At 35.0% G+C, this 22,374-nt stretch overlaps 2 protein-coding genes across 3 annotated transcripts; one reads left to right on the top strand and one right to left on the bottom strand.

Moving 5' to 3' along the window:
• The first annotated feature begins 1,242 nt into the window (after window positions 1-1,242).
• Window positions 1,243-4,495, top strand: pkz (protein kinase containing Z-DNA binding domains). 2 transcript variants are annotated; one of them, XM_079855645.1, is made up of 9 exons: window positions 1,243-1,905; window positions 2,003-2,041; window positions 2,210-2,329; window positions 2,754-2,864; window positions 2,941-3,087; window positions 3,264-3,447; window positions 3,530-3,667; window positions 3,796-3,858; window positions 3,939-4,495. In XM_079855645.1, the coding sequence occupies exons 1-9, from the start codon at window positions 1,433-1,435 to the stop codon at window positions 4,062-4,064; spliced, it is 1,401 nt and encodes a 466-aa protein (XP_079711771.1). In that variant the 5' UTR covers window positions 1,243-1,432; the 3' UTR covers window positions 4,065-4,495. The 2 variants fall into 2 exon arrangements, with proteins under 2 accessions (XP_079711771.1, XP_079711772.1); XM_079855646.1 differs by having other exon boundaries at window positions 1,270-1,905; window positions 3,267-3,447.
• A 3,319-nt stretch (window positions 4,496-7,814) lies between these two features.
• Window positions 7,815-15,548, bottom strand: gpr137ba (G protein-coupled receptor 137Ba). The gene is made up of 7 exons (XM_079855649.1): window positions 15,125-15,548; window positions 13,163-13,212; window positions 12,842-13,064; window positions 10,322-10,471; window positions 9,309-9,437; window positions 9,086-9,207; window positions 7,815-8,033 (listed from the first exon to the last, which is right to left on the bottom strand). Exons 1-7 carry the CDS (start codon window positions 15,473-15,475, stop codon window positions 7,931-7,933), a joined length of 1,128 nt encoding a protein of 375 aa, XP_079711775.1. The 5' UTR covers window positions 15,476-15,548; the 3' UTR covers window positions 7,815-7,930.
• Between the last annotated feature and the right edge of the window lie 6,826 nt (window positions 15,549-22,374).

Genomic DNA, 22,374 nt, shown 5'->3' with positions numbered 1-22,374 from the left:
TGGGCAGCATCCTTTAGTGTGCAGGTTCATGAAGGGCGCGCGTCGCGCTTTGCCAGTTTCAAAACCGCTTTCCCCTTCATGGGATTTAGCACTGGTACTTGATGCTCTCTCAATGTCCCCATTTGAGCCACTGGAAAGGATTGATTTTAAAATAATGTCGTTTAAGACAGCGCTGCTGTTAGCCTTGGCTTCGGCGAAGCGCGTAAGTGAGATTCATGCGCTTTCGGTGCATTCAGCATGTATGCAGTTCATGCCCGGGGATGCAGGGGTAGTTCTGAAGCCTAATCCTGCATTTATGCCTAAAGTAGTTAATTCTATCACTCCTTTTGAGCTAAAAGCTTTCTATCCACCACCTTTTGCTTCATCAAAACAGCAAAAACTAAATGAGTTGTGCTTTACGCATTTACACGGAAAGAACCAGAGGGTTCAGGGAGAGTGATCAGCTGTTCGTATCTTGGATGAAACCAAGAATGGGGAAGCCGATTACTTGTCGCACTGGATAGTGGAGGCGATTTCATTGGCATATTCCAGTAAGGGTCATGCGCCCCCAGCTGGTTTACGTGCACACTCAACAAGGGGAATGTCAACTTTGTGGGCTTTCTTTAAAGGAGTCACGATACAGGATATTTGTGAAGCAGCGAGTTGGTCCTCGACGCATACATTTGCAAGGTTCTATAAACTGGATGTTACAGCTCAAACGTATGCAGTATTGAGCGTTGGAGTTGAGTCATGACTCATGTAATCATCTGTCGGTACGGTCGGTACACGATCCGTTACACCTGCACGATCCGTTCTACGCATGCGTAGTAGACACATGCTTCTTTCAAGTCATTTCCATTGTCAGTTTGAAATACTCTATAACGTTTCCCCAAAATTGTTTGTAATTCTTTCTTCATGTAAGTGCAGATAGTCTAGGCAGAAATGCATATTATGTTCCTTGTCTTCTGTAAACAACATTGAAGGGATTATTTTCCTCATTTGGATTATTTTTTAACTGCAGATAGTCTAGGCAGAAATGCATGTTCCTTATTGTCTTCTGTAAACAACATTGAAGGGATTATTTTCCTCATTTGGATTATATAGATATATATTAGCCTATAGACCCATACTAATACAAAATTACTCAAATGAAGAAAGAACTACAAACAAGTCTGGGGAAACGTTATAGAGTATTTCAAACTGACAATGGAAATGACTTGAAAGAAGCATGTGTCTACTACGCATGCGTAGAACGGATCGTGCAGGTGGAACGGATCGTGTACCGCATCCGCGGAAGGGGCGTATCCCATAGTGAGACACCTCACTTAATGCTATCAGAGAACGGGGGTTACGCAAGTAACCTATTGTTTTGGACTCTAGACTGACCGGAGAAGGAGCAGAACAAGAATATGACAGCATCTGAGCTGTATTAAAACATTTGGACAGAAGCAAAATGTCTGCCGACTCTGAAATGGAGAGGAAGATCGTTGACTTCTTGAGAAAAAATGGCAGAAGCACAGTTTTAATCATTTTTAAAGAATTCGGAATAAGCAGATCCACCGCGAACAAACATTTGCACAACCTAGAGAGTTCAAAACAGGTGTTTCAGTCTAACGGATCTGTTTGGGATCTAATGGAGAAGAAGAAGAACGAGATAAAACACACAATCAAACCAGAGCAGAAGTCCCCGGCGACGAGTGAGACAAGAGACTCATGTGAAGAGATTCAAGAGAAACATGTGACGGATCTGCTGAAATCAGGAGGTTTAAAGGCCTATGAAATCGCCAAATCCCTGGGACTGCCACGACAAACCACAAAGAAACAACTGTACGATATGGAGAAGAAAGGTAAAGTACAGCAATGTAAGAGAACCAGCCTCTGGACACTGAATGACGAGGAGAGCAATGAAAGTTACAACCAAGAGAGGTTTGTGTTGTGTTTATTTTATACAATCGTTATTTATAATGACTCTTTGCATTTGGTGAGCCAATGTTTTTATTTTTTATGATTTGTTATTGATTAGTTCCTGTTCCAGTGATCGTAGACTGGGCTCAAATTCAGGGTAAGCAATATTTTGTGTCCACCAAAGTAACTTGTTTAACTTACAGTATAATATTCAGGAGGGAGAAACATACAAACACAATGTTTTAAATGAATGTTCTGTTGATAGGATCATGCATAATGATTTGCAGCTGTATATTGCTGTCTGACATGTTTCTATCATCTATAGGTTGTCTCAGAGTTTTGATGTGATCACAGAGCTTGGTGAAGGAGGCTTTGGATGCGTTTATAAAGTAAAGCATAAATTTGATGGCAAGATCTACGCCGTAAAGAAAGTCGTCTTAACTGGGTAAGATTATACAAGTCACAACAAAGTTATATCTAATTTTAGAAAGGACAGTTGTCATGAGTATGTGGTATAAAAAAAAAATCACAGAATTGACTTGTATTTATGCATAAATTCATTCGTTTATGCATTTATTTATTTATTCATACATTAATTTATACATTCATACATGCATTTATTTATTTATTCATGCATTTATTTATTCATACATTCATTAATTTATTCATGCATTAATTTATTATTTATTCATGCATTTATTTATTTATTTCATGCATTTATATATTTATTCATGCATTCATTCGTACATTTATTAATGCATTTATTAATCATGCATTCATTCATGCATTTATTTATTCATGCATAGATGCATTCATTCACTCATGTATCATGCATTTATTTATTTTATTCATGCATTTATTTGAAACAGGAAAGCTGATTCCGAGGTGAAGGCATTGGCCGGAGTAGATCACCCAAACATAGTGCGCTACATTACATGTTGGTCAGATTCTGAGACCTGCACATCAAACCAAGTGTCCAAGTAAGCAAGTCTCCATCGTTTTTTCATATTACACTGAGTGCTTCTCAATAATGACGTTTATGTGTTTTATGTTCAGCACATCAGGTTCATCATCAGATGTAGTGACCTTTGAGAGATCCGGATGTGAAGAGAATGAAGATGATGATGATGATGATGATGATGATGATGACGATGTCAGTGATGAAGTCACATCAGGAATGCAAAGTCTGAGAGTGACAGCAGAGTAAGTCCAACAGTCGTCTCATGAGATGTCACATGTAAAAGAATATAATTTAGCATGATGGTCCTTTAAGAGTGAACTATTATTACAGAGTTAGCTCAACTGATAGAGATAGAATATGCACATACTGATAAATATTAACCTACAAGTCAAGCCTGTTCTTTCTCTCTGTGTTTCAGCAGCAGGACGTATTTGTTTATTCAGATGGAGTTCTGTGAGGGAGGAACTCTGACTAAATGGATAAATGACAGAAACTTTAGGGAAATTAAGAGAACCACAATGGATATCCATCAAATATTTTATGAAATTATCAGTGGAGTGGAATACATCCATTCAAACAATCTCATCCACAGAGACTTGAAGGTATTTCCTTTTAGTTGATCGGAGGCAACTAAACTTGTGATTGAACAGATAAGCATTTTACCCGTATGTACTTTCCTTTTAGCCTGATAACATATTGTTCGGCTCTGATGGCCAAGTGAAGATCGGAGACTTTGGGCTGGTGGTGCATCAGACCACAGACAGCGGTGACCCCATAGAGAGGTCAAACAAAGGAACACCACCATATATGAGTCCTGAGCAGGTGATGACACATTTATTGTCTCTCAGAGAAACATTTAGACTAAATAAAGACACTTAAATAAATTAAAATAACTGAATTGTTTTTTTTTTGTATTTAATCCGTTTTTGTTTTGTTTTTTGACATTGCAGCTGTGGCCAGATCTGAGAAATCAAAGGTTTCCGGAAGGTTTCTGTGACAGTTATCCGACTGAAGCAAGAAACTTGATTTTACTTTCATATAAATATTGATAAAATTAAGTTTAGCCTATAATTTAGCCATGCTTCTTTTTCAGAATAAATTCATCAAGCAGATGCTGTCCTCTACACCGGAGGACAGGCCACAAGCAAAAGACATCAAAGAAACACTTGAGAAGTTTTTCTCTCTGGATCAGAATCTGTTAAGCCAGAAAACAATCTGAGAAAACGGCCACAGTTTGGTAGAGTCAACTCAAAATAATGTTTTACCGCAGAATACTTTTGATGATTCTATTGATTCATTCATGATTTAATGAACTGTTTAATGATCTCTCATTAAGGTGATAAATAATATAAAATCATAACATGTTGAGAATTTCTGCAACTGCATTTTAATAATGATGTGAGGCTACTTTTTACAAAACCGACCATGAACGTCATTTCACAACATTACTGTAATGTTGGCTGCGATATTAAGATGTATTTACAATTGCTACTAAAGTATCATGTTTCTCAAAGTTGCAATTGGATTTGGTTACAATGTAACCAGAATGCAATCAATCAAAATGCATCATTGTGTAATGTGAAAACATGTTGTGCATGCTGGGAATATTTCTGCTCAAGCTTATTTTTTGACATAAGTGCTTTATATGTGAAAGAAAAAATAAAGAAAAAATATGTCATTAATTATGTGTTGTTAATACTTACAATACATATAATAATTCTTAATATATTGGATAAAGTTTCAAACTTACATTTTTTCTTGACAATATTGTTTTGACTGGTAATCATTTTATAGTTTTCCCCCTGTTATTAATGATGGAGGATGGCAATGCTCGCCTCTTTCCACTAGGTGTCGCTGTAACTGCGCTGATTGTCCTCGCGTGCATTTCTGTACTACACAACGGTTGTAAGTTATTTTTCCATAAATATACACGAGATTAATGTTAATGTTGCATTATACTCATTCATGTCGAAATTAGTGCAACTGCAAGAACTGAACTGACTTTGCTGTTGGTGTTGCCTTCATTGTCAAAATGTTTAGTAGGCTATTATATTTTTTTTTTCTGGTTTTGATCATATTTGTCAACTGTTCTATACGGTCAAGAAATTAACGATAGTACAATTATTAGAAATAAAAAAATAATATTTTGACAGTAGCTAGTCATTTGATTTCATTTTAGAATAGGCAAGCTGTTTTAGATTTATGTAAAAAAAAAAAAAAGGTTTTGTGTTTAACATTACTCGAAGAGATTCATATTTTGTTATATATTAAAGCAATAAGCCCCGTTAAGCCGCGATTTACAGTTCATTGAGAACATCTAAAGGGCGTTAGGCATGACGCGCGGGAAAGTGCCTAAAACCCCCTTCTCTGTTCTAAATTAATTGTAAATCACGGCTTTACGGAGTTTATTGCTTTTATAAAGCGGTTATTCCACATACCGGTCAAGGTTTTAAAAAAATAAATAAAATAAACACACAGACACAAATAATTTAATGCTATGACAAAAAAAAAAAAAAATTCTTCCGCCAAGCAATGTAGTTCTTCAGAAGGCGAATGACGATCTGGCGCAGTAATACTAATGTAATGCGGTTACAGGCCTTTTAATGACGGATTTTAACGGTCATCAACATCGTAAATCCTGCAAAGTTTTTTATATTTTAATTTTAAAAAGAATGTATGTAGATTTATAACACTATACTTTGTATTATATTACCTTTTTTGCGTCAAATTACAACAAAACTAGTTAACGCTGCTGTGGGAGTGACGGTAAAGTTGACATCTTTTTTCTCTTCCGAGTCCGACTGCCGTTATCAATCTCTCTCTATTTGTTTTCCTCTTTTAAAGATGTGAAACACTATTGTGGAGTTTTCTTTTGCTATTTGAGCAAATGGGCACACGCAAAATGTATTTAATGTAGTCTTATGCCGCGTTCCAGGCAACCTGTAACCCGTGTTTTTCCAACCTTATACCCGTGAAAGTGCACTGGAACGGCAGTCAAACCCGTGACTTCCCACCCGTGAACTCGTACTAGATCGATGTACTCCCAGTTATGAGAGTTTGCCTGGAATGCGGCATCAGTCTCACGCTAGAGGTTTACCCAACTATGACGACTTCCGCTTCTAGCGCAGCTGAACCAGTCCTAATCAAGGCATTTTATAATAACATAAATCGCACACTGACTGGCATAACGTTACCTCAAATGTGAATTTTGTAGCCTTTTTAAGTGCAGCAAGTTGCTAAATATGCTATGCAAGTGTATTAACAATTCTGACATAGCCTATGTCATAAAACATGTACAAATATAAAGGAAACGTGAATACTTAGACAAACTGAACATTTATGATGCTTTTTTGTCCTTTCAGTTCATAGAAAAGAGCAGCATGAACATTATTTTGTCCGTTTATGCCCCACCGAAGAAAAGTCATGGGTTAGGAACAAAGGTGAGTAAATGATCAATTACAACAAATATCCATTCAAATTAGTGGCCCAGATTGTATAATATTTATTTAAGTTTATATATGAAGCTTTCTTTGTCCAGAGAGACACATGGCAACTCTTACAGTACGTCATGAGGCCAAGCGCTCTGTTGTACGTCTGAATGAATGGAGGCATTTGACAAAACAACACTCTTTTATAATGGACGAGTTACAGTGTGCGTCTAAAGCATAGACTGTAAAAAAAGAAAAAGATATGAATGAGTTTATTATTGGCAAGATCAACATTACTTCCATTGTTTACAAGAAAGCACATGCTGCTTCTGTTTAGTCAGCAATGTGTTCACTTGATAATGTATTTTAAGGGTTTATGTTATAACCTATAAAATGAGTCAATGTTATTTAATTTTTGCTGAAATAATGCAGGTAATCTGATCCAGTCTGTGTCAATCAGCCATAGGGTCACTGAATCTCTAGACAAGTCATTTTGATAGTTTCTCTTTTATTATCGTAGAAAACAAAGTCGGACAAAGTCTTACAAAGTGACACATGAGTGCAAAAGCTAACAAAGATACAAACTGTACAATCAAACACTGAAAATGTATTTATAAAAACAATGGACAACAATCCAACTACTAATTCTGAACATTTCAAAATAAATACTTTTTTTTATTGTCTTCATAAAATTATCATTCTGTTAATGCAGTTGTCTATAGAAAAATGTGTATCTCCAAAAATATAATTTTTCCATGGGAGAGTGTCAATATAGCTTCACAGTTCAGGCCAAGTTTTATTAAACAGGTTTGTGTCCCAGATCTGAATAGAGCTGAAATGAAGATGCTGATTTTGTTTATAGAGCAGCAATAACGAAAAGAGCAACAAAAGGTTTCAGAATGTTTATCTAGTATACATAATATATTAATTCATATATTCTTCTGTATATAATTGACAGTGTAAAATAGAACGCAATAATGAATGCTAAATTTTTGGTCAGCATTGATTATGGAAGTATTTTTCCCATTAAGTTTCTCTATAGGATGAAAAGTCGAAGGTAGAAGAAATTGTACTTAATTTCTTTAATGAGGCAATGAACTACATTTCCCATAAGGCATTGCAAATAATCGAAGCAAAAACAACTGTACAATATAAAACTATTGACTTACAGTCACTGATTATAAGACATTTTAGGTTTATATTTAAATAAAAATATTTTAAATATTTAAAAACAAATATTTAATACAAAACAAATATTTAAATGTATAAGTATTAGTATGTTGAATGTAGAGAGGCCGACTCAATTAATTAATTTGCAATGCATCATGGGAGTGCATCATTTCTATTGTAACTGGGACTTCTCTATTTGATCTCTCCTCAGAATTATGGGTAGTGTTTTTGAAATCACATTTACTTCTATGGAAACATAAAGCAGGGCTTCACTCAGACGAGAACTTTCCTGAAAACTGCGCATTATTGATAAGAATCTAATTCTTTATAGAGAAAATTATTGTTCGTTTTGTTTCCAGATCCCAGCTATATTGAGATACCCTAATAAATATAGGAAAACAAAATCTGTGGTATGTACAATTACCCATGACTGATGCCACAGTGATGGGGAATGTGCAAAATAATCAAACTCCTCATTGGGAAAGTTCTAGTAGGGATTTAACTCCTCTGGTACTAGATGAGACTCTTCACCTTCGACGTTTGCGGTGAAACTGTTCCTGGAGCTCCAATCATAGCTGTCCGGCGTCACACTGTGAATGAAGAGCAATGGGCAATGAATTAAACTGTTCTGGTCAAATGAACCCTCTGGTGCTCCTCATTTAGGGGTCACACTCATACTCCTCGCGGCCAAAATCGACCGAATAAACCTCAATGAAATGAATGTGCTATATTTTAGTCAATACTATTATTCTTTAATAATTTGCATTTTTAGTTGATTTCATGGTTTATTCACCTCTAAATTATGCACCATTTATATATTTCTTTATAAGATTAGAACTTTTTTTTTTTATTTCAATTTATGCAGTAAGTCAAAAATAGAACAAAACTTTAAAATCCAATGAATTATGGCAGATTGGTGGAAGGAAATAAAAAAATCATCTGTAATACCATGATGTGACCACTATGTGTATACATAAGCCATGGAGAACAGTGTTTTCAGACATAATTACTTACTTTTATTAGGTTTTGCATTTGGATATATATTTAGATATTATTAGACTACTTTTTTGTTTGAAATTTTTAATTTCGAATAGCGTCAGTTCTTCCATTATTATTATTATAGTCAAACACAGAGAATCCACAACATCAAAATATAAAAGAAAAAAATGTACAAAAATATTAAGAAATTATTTATCACATTTTCAAAGTTTATCACATTCATTTCTTTTTTTTTCTGCATCATGGCTGATTTGTGAATGGTACCCCCCATTGTTGTTGTTGTTGTATTTGCCATTCATATCTAATGGCGGTCATTTTTGAGCACTAAGAGCACAATATTTTTTAAGACAATTTAGCCATTTTCTAGTGTTTTTGTGCCACAAAAGTCAGTAAGTTTTGTACCATTCCAATGAAGTTACAATAAATGAATAAAAATCAAAACGTTACTTTGTTGTTCAAAAGTGACCGAAGAGCACCAGTGGGTTAATTCATTAAATGTATGATGTTGTCATAAATTAGAGAAACACAACTTTCCATTGAATCACTTACAATAAGACCAGGAATGTGCAATTGGAAAGTGAATATTAATGACTTGATTTTAAGTGATTCATTAAAGACTGAACACCAAACTTGACTGGCATACCTGGCTTGAATGTTTTGTGGGATGATACTCCATGCGAGGTCATCATCGCTGTCATACCGGCGTGGGTTGTCAAAGAAATAAGCTCTAGATGAGAACATGTGCCCAGGGATCACTGCTGCACTCTACCAATCAGAGAGATGAGACAATAATGTCATTTATTCCTATGATTTACAGTCTTCAGTGTCACATCATTTATACCATTTAACAATTATAAATCTCGTACCCGATCCTGAGTCGGCTTACGGACTCTGAAAAAGTAGACCACCAGGGATGTGGGCAGAAGCTCCCAAACAAACAGGATCACCCCAAAAACCACATAACCAGCATCGCCCAATGTCGACTTCAGATCTGCCTGTAGATTAATATAAATCAGCAATATTGCCAAATTCATCGAGACACATAAACCCTGTAAAGCCTGATATGTAAAATAATAGTCCGAAAATTTTACATTATAAAATGGAACAGTTTAGTGAACTTTTAGATCAAATCTAACAAAGAGTTTGCATATGTGTATTCATATTTGATACATAAGGCTTTTATGCTTCATATACTGAGAATATGGAAGAAAAAACACCTCGGATGCCAAAAATATCAGTCATCACTATATCTGCCAATAATACGTCTCAGTAAGATGATAAATGCTTAGTTTCATGATCAAGGCTCTGTATTTAAAAAAAATATATAATGCAATAATTAAACCTATAATGAACATATTCAATACTCATAATTTCTCTAAAAAATTATGTATGTATGAATAATCAAGTAAACTGAAGCTGATTCAGTTCAGTTGAAATATTACTAACAATATCAAAGTTATTCTTAAGTTTACTTGATAAAAATCAGATTTGACGGCAGAAAGACACGTGAAGCTCGAGCTGAAGGAGGACGTTTCTACAATTATGCTAAAAGACTTTTACTTGATAAAACAGTTTTTCAATCAGACATAAGAAGGACTGGAGGAGATTGTGTGCGACAGCAAAGTTTTGATCCTTTTGAGAAATTTGTGTCTCAAATATGATACAGTATAGAGTAAATATATAATCATGAAAACAAAAGTACTAAACAGCCTCTTGAACGTTGGCTTAATTTACTTCCATTTTAAGTGCATTATTGCTAATTAATTAATGCTAATTGGCATTTGATACAGTTGATGCAAATATCTAGAGTCACTAGAGTTTAATTTGCATTAAACCTGGAACATTTTTTACCTTTCTGTTATGTGTATTTGGCACGTACTTGGTCTGATACGTTGTACCAGTCGTAGTCGAATGAGTTGATGCTCTTGATTTTTGCCAGTGCCAGCACCACTAAGTTGTAGCACGCGCGAGACGAGTACAGGAGGATCACCGTCACTCCGATTACAGTCACCTGACACACAGATGATCCCTGGACAGATGAGATGAGACGTGACATTCAGACTCAATTCTGGTAGGAAACACCATCCAATTAATTTTACAATGGATAAAATATACAGTTTTTCACATTTACTTTTTTATCTATTCCACTCCATGGGGGTTTAAATAAAATTAAAAAAACACCTCAGTTTAAAATGTTAAAGGGGTGGTTAAACCTTCCTTTAGCTCAAACAGTAGAGCATTGGCGCTTGTAACGCCAAGGTCATGGGCTCGATTCCAAGGGAAAACAAGAACTGATACGAATGTAAATGTGTTCCTTGAAATGCAATGTAAGTCGCTTTGGATAAAAGCGTCTGCCAAATCCATAAATGTAAATGTGGTATAATGCTCTTTTCACAAGATGTAAAATAAGTCTGATGTCCCCAGAGTGTGTATGTGAAGTTTTAGCTCAAAATACCCCACAGATATTTTTATATAACATGTTAAAATTGTTACTTTTTAAGGGTGAGCATCAAAATGCACAGTTTTTGTGTGTGTCCCTTTAAATGCAGATGAGCTGCTGCTCCCGGCGCGGGGGGCGGAGCTACAACAGTTTGTGTCCTGAAAATTTCAAAAACTTTTTTGTTTATGTTTAAATTTATGTAGCTGATGTGGAGTTATTTTCTAGACATTGATTAGCATATTCTGTCATGATAATCTGTAAATCGTGTTCCAGGGTGCGGGGTTTATGTACATTTTAGGGCTTGCCTCACTAAACCGTGAGGAATGTGGTGTAGTCTCTACCAGCCGTTTGTTGTAGTTCTTAAAAAGCAATTTCTGTAAAAGCAAATATCTCCCTTTGCTTTGAACTTTGAGCGTCGTAACTTTGCAGAAGTTGTTTATGCTCAAACAGCAACATTACACACTAACTAAAGTTAGAAAAGTCAAATCATAATCAACCACCCTTTTAAATAATGTTGTTATACGTGTACAATGATGTTGAAGAGAATGAAAATGAAAATGAATCATTTTAAAGTGGTTTGATGTTTGACAGTGTTCGCTTGCAACCCTGTCTGTTTTAACTGATCAATGGAATATGCATCACATCACAAAGTGTAAGAAGGGGTTAAAAAACTGCTCAAACGTCCAATTCATCTTCTTTAGATTGACATATAGTGGACTTGGGAAGACTGGCACATTTTAAAAGGACAACCTGCTTTTTAAGACTGAAAATTAAACCTAGATAAAGTATGGAAAATACACTGTAAATGCTTTTCCATACTATCTCTTTTTAAGAGAGTTTCCTTCTGGTTAGCCCATTAAAATGCTTTGCCTGTTGAAATGGATCATTCGTTTGTGCTGAGATTCTAGGATTCAAAAACTTGGAACCCATCTAGCAGGGAACGTTCTCGGAACTTCAGCAAACATTTTTTTAAATGTTACTTCTTGTTTCAGAATGTTCAGAGAACTTTCAAAAGTAACATTCTTATAACATTTGCTAAACGGAATGTTCCTTTAATACTCGCATAACCAAGAAAAAACATTCAGAGGACATTCATAAATAACTTTTTTATAACTTAATGAGAATGTTAGCAAGATGTTGTAAAGTTCTCGCCTTTTATAAACCACACCTGCCTTTCCTTTGTATATATTGTAGTATATTCATGTTGACTTTATTCTTGCTTTATAATACGGCTCTGTGGAATACTTGATTCTGATTGGTCAATCGTGCCATCCAGCGGTATATTATTCCTCGATAACAACCGCTGAAAACAGATAGCGCAGGCTCATTCAGGCTATACGCTTGCTAGGAGCACTTTTTCTTCGTGGAAGTTTTGCGTTTGGTGAGCTAATAAAATATTAAAACTCTGTCAAATCAATATTTTGTGTACAGTTATTTAATTATGCCATCCAGTATCGAGGACTCGCTCACTCTTGTTTCATACAAACGCAGATGCTGCCATCTTGCGACTATTGTTTTGTACACTGTTGGATTATAAGATACAAACAAGTACGATTTTAAAACAGTTTAATCTCAAATCAATATCCCCATAATTATTTATGTGGCGAAATGCTGTGTAATAAGTCGTATGAACGTACGTGTCCGTCTAGATTGAACTTACCTCGCTAGCAACTGCTTTGCATTTATAGACCTAATAAAATATTTAGACTCAGATCAATATTTTGTGTCTTAATTATTTACTTATGTGGCAAGTAGCCGTGTAATAAGCGGGATAATGTACATCCAGCCGGTTGTTATCTCAGAATAAACCCCTTCAGGCTGATGAAGACCTGATCCTGATCACCCTGTCAGGCTTTATTCTGAGATAACAACCGGCTGGATGTACATCATCCTTTACATATAACGTATCACAGCTTTCATCTGTTTTGTTTTGTCATTTGTGTATTTGTGTTTCATTACCTTGGACTCCAGGTAGATGTTGGCCAAAGACATCTTGGCGATCTTGTAGAGACACAGAGAGAGTGAGACGGCACAGAGGACAAACAGAGTGTCATTGATGGCCACGCGCACCAGAACTACAGTCTCTGTGTCGGTCTTTGTCATCTTCACCAGCAGCGCGCAGGTCAAGTTCACCAGCAGGAAGATGATGCTGATGCACAAGAAGAGCAGGTACAGCGGCAGCCTGACGACACAAGATATATATATCATTACAAATCATAAACAACAGTACTTTTAGAAGTACAGAAGTTACAGATGATAATTGTATGGATCCACATTCACCTGTATTTCTGAAGTTCTGGTGAATATTTAGACTTCGCCTTGAAGATGACCTGTCCCAGAAAACAAGTTATTGTAAATATCACATGCAAAAATAATTTTTAAGCCAAGAATGACACATTTAGGATCACCACACTTTGATCTTAACATAAACAAGATTGTTAAGCAAGCGCTTTTCAGGTTTACTGCTCGCCTCCATTATAAACATTGACATGTCAACATGTTCTTATCATGTAAGATCTGTGGCCAGTTGCATAAACTGTTAAGACTAGTCTTACAAGTTAGTCATCCAATTTTATTCTTTAAAACTGTTAATAACTTTTTAAAGTCAGTAACATAAAAACATAGATTGGTCTAATTAAGACTGATTACCCCTAACTAACTTCTAGTTGATCATACTAGTTCTTAAGACACAGTCTTAACATACTGGCTATGTTTATGCAACTGGCCCCTGATTTAGGCAATTTGAAGGACTGAAGTGTACGATTATATACTGTAAAAAGAGAAAATGTACAGTTGCTACCTTAAGGAGTTATTCCAAACTGATCTGACCCTTAAAAATTACATTGGTGGGAATTAAATTATTTATAAGATTATATATTTTTTTACTTAAAACTAAAAAAATCCAGTTCATTCTACACAGTAAAAGCTCTTTTATTCCAAAAATGCACTGTAAAAATTTTTTTTCTGAACTGTTCTTACCCGTATATAAGTAAGTGGACGTGCTTGTTAACGTGTTAGTTGGTAGGTATGGTGTAAATGATTCACAGGTTATTACTGTAGTGTCTTTTAAAGTGTAGTGTAAATGCATCAGACCGCAGTGAATGATTTCACTTCCCTTTTATTCTCACGCTGCACTCCCACACATATGATTCATTTGCAAATGCAGCTTTAATCACAATAAAACAGGAAGAATAATTCTACACTGTAAAATCATTCAAACAAAATCAATTGTGAGTTTATACAATACATGTAAAACTGAATTTTAAGTGACATAGGCACTAGTGTGGGTGTGAATCAATAATAACAAGGCTCTTAAAGAGGCTGAATTGGACGTTTGAGCAGTTTTATCCCTCCTTACACTTTTTAATGTAATGCATATTCCATTAATCAATTAAAACAGACGAATGCATTACATACAGGGTTGCAAAGGCACATCTTAGGGCTGTGCAATGATTAATCGCATCCAAAATGAAAGTAATTATAATGAAATGTATATATAAATACACACACATGCATGTATATAGGCTATTTGAGAAATATTTGCATGTAAATACTGTATATATATTTTATATTATATATAAATAGAAATATTTTATATAAAAAATAAAAAAAAATCTTAAATATATACATGCATGTGTGTATTTATATATACAAAATAATTATATTCACATATGATTCGTTGAATTTAATAAAAAAAATGTATCGTAAGTGGTTGCACACAATTGATTTTACCTACATTTAAACAAATGCATTAAGTTGAACTAAAATTGATTAAGTTCAGCTTAATGCATTTGTTTAAATGTAGGTAAAATCAATTGTGTGCAACCACTTACGATAAAAAAATTGATTAAATTCAACTAATCATTTTTTTCAATGTATTATGTAAACACAAACTTTCATTTTGGATGCGATTAATCGTGATTAATCGTTGCACAGCCCTAAATATTATACTAAAATAACAAGGAGGATTGACGTGAAGCAAAAAAGGAAAGTCGTTATACAAAAACGAAAGTTAATACAACAGATAATTTCTCTTTAGAATGAATTATGCATAATCAGATCAGGAACGGTATGAAAATATATACATGATGTAAGCAACAGAATATCTCCTTTTGCTGTGCAAAATCCTTTTTTTTTTGTGTGTGTGTGAGTGTAATGCGCTCTCATAAACTTACTTGTGACCTGCAGTCTTAAAACCAGATTTTACCGTTCAGGTTCAAAGGACGCTTGTGTGTAACTCACCTGTGCGAAGTAAAGATTCATGAGGCTGAGAGTGAAGAACTGCAGGCAGACGGGGAAGCAGTAGAGCAGCCAGAAGGAGAAGGGTCCGAGGGTGTTTGCGGTCACACAGTTTCTGAAATAAAAGGAGAAGAGAAGCGCACGCAGAGCCGCCCACAGCAGACACAAGAACAGAAACACTGTCTGGTAGCTGAAGCGCTTGTGTCTGTATCTCAGCACCAGCCACAGCTGCGCGTACACGAACGCAAAGAGCAGTGTGTAGAAGACTGTGTACGCCACTGTTAAACCCAGCTTCACGAACGGTGGCACGGCCGGGCTGAGGGTCGGCAGAGGAGAGAGAGACTCGTTCTCCATCGGTCTCTTTTCCTCCTGGGCTTTTCCTCGTCTGCCGGCTTCTTCAGCTCCTCCTTCTCCTGTTTAGACGAGAGAACGAGTGTGCGAGACAGCGCTGGGATTTAGGGGAAGGAAATGACAATGAAAGAGGAAAAGAAAGCATGCAGCAGTTCCTCGTGCGTGAACCGCATTCAGCTGGAAGGAGGGCGTATAATATTGTGCAGCGAACAGTGAAAGCAGGAGGATGGGAGGGAGGACGGACACAGTGACGCTGCGTTGACGTGCTTTACTGTACCTTTAACCCTGTGCTCACGCTTCCCACGGGATGCTCGTGCTTCTCTCTCTTCCCAATATGACTGTTCACAGGTTTGCACGTTCAGCACATGCACAAGCTTCATTAGAGCGTTGCTTTATTTACATAATGAAACAACTTTATACTGTACAAACCAGGGGCAACCACAAAAATGAATACTACAACCAATACTACAACCAATTGCAACTACTACTATATATATATTTTTTTTTTTTTTTTTTTTTTTGTGTGCATTTTCCTTCATTTGGACCTAAATCTCCATCTATTTTACTAAATTATATAACAGTATAGAAACTGGATTCTTGAGTTAAATTGAAAGATTGCACATATCTGCACATGAAGCTTTATTAGAGCAAAGCCTTTGTTATTTACTTTACATAATGAGACACCTGTCAACAATTGTAGTATAAATATGGGGCAATTGCCTCTTTTTTGCATTTTCTTTTATGAATTATGATTTAATTATTTTATATTATATTTAATATTATCATTATTATTGTTTAATATTATAATAATGATAATTATTACTATTAATTAATCATTCTTATTCAATTATTATTTAATTTATTATTTAATTATGAGCTTTATATATTGGGATTGGAATATTGGAATATATTGGAATTGAATTTTATATATTGGAATTAGTGTAAATTATTTAGCCACTTTAAAGCCACAGTGTGATAATCTGTCATTCATGTCAGCTGTTAGCCAGCAATTAGCATACAAAACATACATTTTATACTATATTTTTTGGTGTTGACAAGTGAAAGTGAAATGATCATACTGTAATTATTTTTCTTAGGCAGAGAGAGAGAGAGAAAATGTTTCTGTGAAGTGTTATTTAATTATATATTAATTAATTTTAGTATTAATTATATGTATTAATATTTTGAGCAAGCTTTTTTTTTTTTTTAGTTTGAGTCATTTTTTATTAGCTTTTTATATTTCAATTTAGCTTTTATTTTTATTTCAGTTATAGTTCTAGGTAGATCTTAAAATTATTTTATTTCAATTTAGTTTTTCAATATTTCAATTATTTCTAGTTTAAGTTCAAGTTTTTCATCTAATATTTTATTATATTATATTATATATTTTTTTTTATTATAATCTAATAAATCAAATATATTTTATTTCATAGAATATTTTATTTCAGCTTAATTTCAAATATGTAAATGATTTTTTAAATAGTTTTAGTTAACAATAACAGCACTGAATAAGTCTGACCTGTTTGTGTCACAGTCGGCCCTTTTTTGTTTAAAATTTTTACTAAACCTTTACTCTCTGCTTAACCCACGTCTTTATTTGCATTTACGATGCTGTATAGTTCTTTCTTGTGAATTTGCCAAAATCAAGCGAAGCTAATGAATATCCAGACTGGATCGTGGGACTCGTTTTTTGACTCGAGAGTTGTGTCTTCTGTAACCTCAGTACGGGCTGATTAAATCTCTGGTCTGAAGGGTATATAACTTTTAAGTATCACCACAAGCCTCCTCAAGCCGTGAGAACCTTCTCTGTGTCTGCGCCTCGACTTGGGACTATATTTGTGAATTATTGCTGATGTAGCGTGGGTTCTCCTTCATGCAGTGACATGCAACATGGCCCAGATGTCAGAGGTCAAGTACATCAATCAACAGTGCAGTAATAATCACATTAAGGTCATGTGATGTACTTATAATGGGGAATGAAATGCATGCTTTATGTTTCATATGTGTCTCAGATTATAATTTTGATCTAAACTTTGATTTTGATATAAAAGTCAATATAGCAGATAATAATATAATAATAATACACAGATAATCTAATAATGTGTGGAATATCTGATGTGTAAAAATAGACTTAAAATTTAATTCGTTTTCATTTTAGGTGAAATATAATCTAATGTTGACATGTTCTTGATGACTGACCATAAATACGATAGTCTAGCAGGAGAAATAGGTTCCCATGTACCCGTTTGGCATTTATTTGTAACCTGTTTTTTTGGGACCCTAATGGTGTGGGAAGTTGGTGAAGATGTCAAGCAGACCTCCTGCAAATGGGATCAATTCCAATTTAACATTCAACAGAAACCAAGCTGCCATTATAACATACTATTCAATTATTTGACCCTTGTTGCATACCTGAGGACTTGGCAAACTTCATAAAGGCCTCATCCATGGTCTTGTCCAGGGATGAGGGAGCGAGCCACAGCGATGGTCTCTTTCTTCATGAGGTCTGTGGCGCCAGAATGAGTCAGTTCCAGGTGAGGAAGACCTCAAACCAGTCCAGGTACCCGATGAAGCAGGAATAATGCTGTTGAGTGTTGAATGTGACTTAAGCTAAATGTGACCCTGGACCACAAAACCAGTCACATGGGTCGCGTGGGAACCCTGAATAATGCGATATTCGATATGCAATACGATAATGCTTAAAGTGTGTAAAATAATCTTCAATAGTCTTTAAAATATATTTAAAATTATTTAAAATACATATGTGTTTCACATTCTTTTTGTGACAAGAAAACATCCCTACAACTTGTGAAAGTGAACATCAGTGTTTTACTGTAGCATAAGAAGTGTTATTTTAACATCAGTGTAAACCACAGGGTTCAGGGTTTCAGGTTATCCTACATTAGGGTTATTAAACAACAGAAACTGAATAATCAAATGTAAAAATAAAACGCTGCTTAGTTTTCACTATATGAATTAAATATATTTTGATTCTTATTAAAGCTACAAAAGTTATTCAGCCAAGAGCAGCGAGTGATTTTCTCTTCGTCTTTTGTTCATGACCCCCGTTATTGCAAGCCGTTGCGATATGCATATCGCGATACATTTGTGATATTTCGATATATTGTGCAGAGCCTTCATGCACTGATTAAAAATCATTAAAAACTGTCTTCCTTTAAGTTTAGGAGTGTGAACTTAAATTTAATTGGCCACAATGAATACAACAAACACAATGAAATGACAGAAAGAGGAACTAAAGATGTTAAACACAATCATACAACCAGTGTTGGGAGTAACGCGTTACAAAAGTAATGTATTACAGTAACTTATTACTTTTTGTTGTAACGCAGTAGTGTAAGGCATTACTAATCAATTTTCAGTAATATTTTACTCGGTACATGTTCAGTAACGCTTGCATTACAACACACTTTTAGCCCAAAATTGTTAAAAAAAAAAAAGACCCGGGGGGGAAAACCAGCCAGACCGCGAGACATTACCGAATGAAAAATGCAAGTAAGTTATTAGCTGTTCGTGGTCAGTCAATAACCACGTGTGGTGTCCAAGTTTGTAAATAACGACTAAATGACTGCTTCTGATATATTTGTATGGCGATTTATTTCATTCATCTCCCTCTTGCTGGTGTACCTTTGTGTGACATAGTCCAGTGACGGCGTGTTTAGGGCAGGTTTTACAGGAGTGCCGCGAGGCATGATTTCGGTCTCTGTGCTCGCGTTGGCCAGTGGAAAAGCGGCTAATGGGAGAATATGGTAGAAGAAGACTGTACATTCGCGGGATGGACGTATGTGCATTACTCTGTTCTGTATTTTCTTTCTAACCAGAGAGCAGTATGTTTTCTTCCGTTTTGAATTGTTCTGTTTAAAAGTAGACATGTCTGTCTGTGAGGCAAGTAGGCGCTGAGTTTCGGTTCATTTATGAGACGAGCTCCAGGTTCACGCGCCGGCGCCTCCGTGTCCTGAGTATCTCTTGTCTACTATATTTACTTCTTATTTATTAAATCCAGGCAACTGCTTGATGAAACATTGATTAAAATTAAGATACAATTAATACAAAACGAAATTCACTTTAAAGAAAGGCTTTGTGCTTTCTGTTTGAGGTCTCTGTGAAAGTTTTAAAGCAGTCTTTTAGTGCCGCTTTCAAAGCGGTCATGTCCGTAACGGAGAACTGACACGTCCGTAACATTGTTTTTCCCTCATAAATGCGAACACGAAAAATAAAATAAAATAAATATATTATGTTCTGTGGAGAGCCAACCCTCCTTCATCCGGTGGGTAGTATTACTTTTGGTTTGCTTAGTGTAATTCACAGAATTACTAAAAAATATTTTGCTACCTAAAAGTTAAAGATTTTTTGTGTCACGCATGCATGCATGTCTATTTCCCTCATATTAAATATAAAACGCATGTGTGTAGACTGATATTTTTCTAATGTCTGGATTCCTTTATTATAGCCTATGGATATATAAACAGGCGTTTCAATATAATGGTATTAAATGCATTTTCTGAGAATTTATATTTCAAGTTTTTACTGCAAATGTCACGTCCATAACGCTGGAATTGCCCAATTTTAAAAAATTTATTCTCAACTAGTTTTGTGGTGTAGGTACCTATTTTATAATGTTAATTTCAAATAATACTAATAGTAATTTAAAGATGTGGTAGCTTTGGATCTGGACGGGAAGGATAACTCTGGGAGTTGGAAGGGTGTGTCGTGATTCTATCTTCTCACACAGCGCACTGTGACACAGGTTCGTGGATCTGAGTATCGCGGTTTCATATCGCATATCTTTACAGCCCTACTCATTTTAGAATGTTAAGTTATACTTCTGTAGTTATTTTGGTGAAAGTAACTCAAAAGTAATACTGGAGTAATGTAATGCATTACAATTCTGAGACAGTAATATTGTAAGGTAAAGAATTACTTTTAAATAACAGTAACAAGTAATGTATAATGTATGACAGTTTGGAAGTAACTTGCACAACACTGCATACAACAGAGGGAACTAACTGTGACACTATATTAGGGCTAAGAGAAATACACAAATATACTTTATTTTACCAATGTGAGGGAAGATAAACTACTGTAAAATATGTATATGATTTAATTGGTTTCAGGCCCTAGCTGAATTTCTCTGTCTTTTTTATGTGGGACTTTTATGTTTGGTGCAGAAACATTTTTAGTTGGCAAAATGGACTTTTATTTTGACAGGATAACACCTTGGAGGAGGAAGGCCTTCTTTAGTAGAGATGGCCAAGCCAGTGGAGAAGAAGAAGGCATGTGAGGTGATCCTTATGGATTAATTACCCATCAAGACTTGTTTTTTGGGGGGTGTTTTTGCTATTTCATCACGTTTGGAGGATTATTACCATTTTCCTGGACATTTTGATTCATTTTTTGGGGCTAAGGATTCACACATAAGGACAATACTTCTCAAGCATGGACTATTAGATCAAGGACTCTCGGATAAGTGTTATTTTTTCTGATTTGACTATTGAGTTATCAATATACTTTGTTGGTTAACCTGCTTATGCCTATCTTTGTTTGATTTCAAGTGTTGATTCAGTTTTTCCCCTTATTCATTAATGCCTTGTGAGTGCCCTAAACTTTTAAGTGACTACTGGTTTACTTAAATTGCAAGCCCAGTTTGTTACATAACTTAGTCTAACACAGCAACTAAAATATTCAGATTATTCGTATGTGTTTAGTTCAAGCTTTCCATCTGGTAAACGCACTTCATGTTGTTTTGCTCCCCTTTTTTTTAAAGAATTTTGGTGTCATTGAGAAATGATGCATGCGTTCTTCCATAATAGTCTATAAAATGTATATATAGTTAAACATATTTATAAAATAAAATAAATACAGATGTCTAAAGGTGGAATTTCAAACATTCCTGGAAATGGCTCACAAATGTTGTGTGCATATTAAAGTAATTCATTCTGACAAAACAGTTGCATTAATTTCTTTGAACTTCATTCAATTTTAATATGATGTACTTAAAGTCAAATTTCACATTACAATTCAGCATTCAAATTTTATCCATTCAAATTTAGGAATCATAATTATTACTGAATGCTTGTAGCGATATGATTGACCAGTAGATGGCGCTGTTATTTAATATTTCCATAGGAATATTTCACAGCACCTAGTTTATTTGTTTTACCTTCATGTTGTTTGATACTAACCCCAATCCCCAATTAACTAAAGCAACCATCCAAATCAATTAGTTTACATTCATATTCATCACTTGACAGTGAACGATAATCTGGAATGCTCTCGTGTCACTGTTCATTTGCACACAGTACAGTGAACTCAGGATATTATTGCCAATTATTGTGCCGTTTCAAAGGGAGTGTGATTGTGCCAAAAACAAGGCCTTGCTCTGATGGTCTTTTGGATGGTGCTCAATTATTATATCATCAAAAGATCAATCGCTGATGTTTGTTTAATGTTGCTGCATTAATTATGCAACATGATGTTAATGAGTAGGACTTCCTGATTTGCTGAGACAATTAGTGTTGTCATGAATATTCATTAGGTTATGTGACTGGACGCTCCATGAAAATAACAAAATATAATGTCATAATATTAATAGTAAAAAGTTACAAATCCTTAAGCCAAGCATTTTCAATCATGAGATGGAAAGAAAACATTTTTCTTTTTTTCTGTGGAACAGCATATGAATATTTAAACAATGTTAAAACAACACTTTTTCCAGACAATGTAAGATATATATATATATATATATATATATATATATATATATATATATATATATATACACGATGAAACAGAATAGTTAGTATAGGCTATATAGTCATTCATTGTTTTGCAAGTCACAAGTCAGTTTCGAGTCTTTGCATTCACAAGTCAGTTTCGAGTCTTTG

Source organism: Squalius cephalus (assembly GCF_949319135.1).
Source record: "Squalius cephalus genome assembly, chromosome: 21".
Taxonomy (NCBI): domain Eukaryota; kingdom Metazoa; phylum Chordata; class Actinopteri; order Cypriniformes; family Leuciscidae; genus Squalius; species Squalius cephalus.
The sequence above is the reverse complement of the archived record's forward strand: the minus strand, read 5'-3'. Positions and strand labels throughout refer to the sequence as shown.

Bases quoted from the DNA above. Each gene is read 5' to 3' on its own strand.
- gpr137ba (XM_079855649.1), bottom strand. From the start codon at position 15,475: ATGGAGAACGAGTCTCTCTCTCCTCTGCCGACCCTCAGCCCGGCCGTG. The intron at 10,472-12,841 runs GTAATGAAACAC...TCATCTGTCCAG, and splicing joins ACATCTACCTGGAGTCCAAG to GGATCATCTGTGTGTCAGGT. The intron at 8,034-9,085 runs GTATGCCAGTCA...CTTCATTCACAG, and splicing joins CCACAAAACATTCAAGCCAG to TGTGACGCCGGACAGCTATG.
- pkz (XM_079855645.1), top strand. From the start codon at position 1,433: ATGTCTGCCGACTCTGAAATGGAGAGGAAGATCGTTGACTTCTTGAGA. The intron at 1,906-2,002 runs GTTTGTGTTGTG...GTTATTGATTAG, and splicing joins GAAAGTTACAACCAAGAGAG to TTCCTGTTCCAGTGATCGTA. The intron at 2,865-2,940 runs GTAAGCAAGTCT...TTTTATGTTCAG, and splicing joins ACATCAAACCAAGTGTCCAA to CACATCAGGTTCATCATCAG.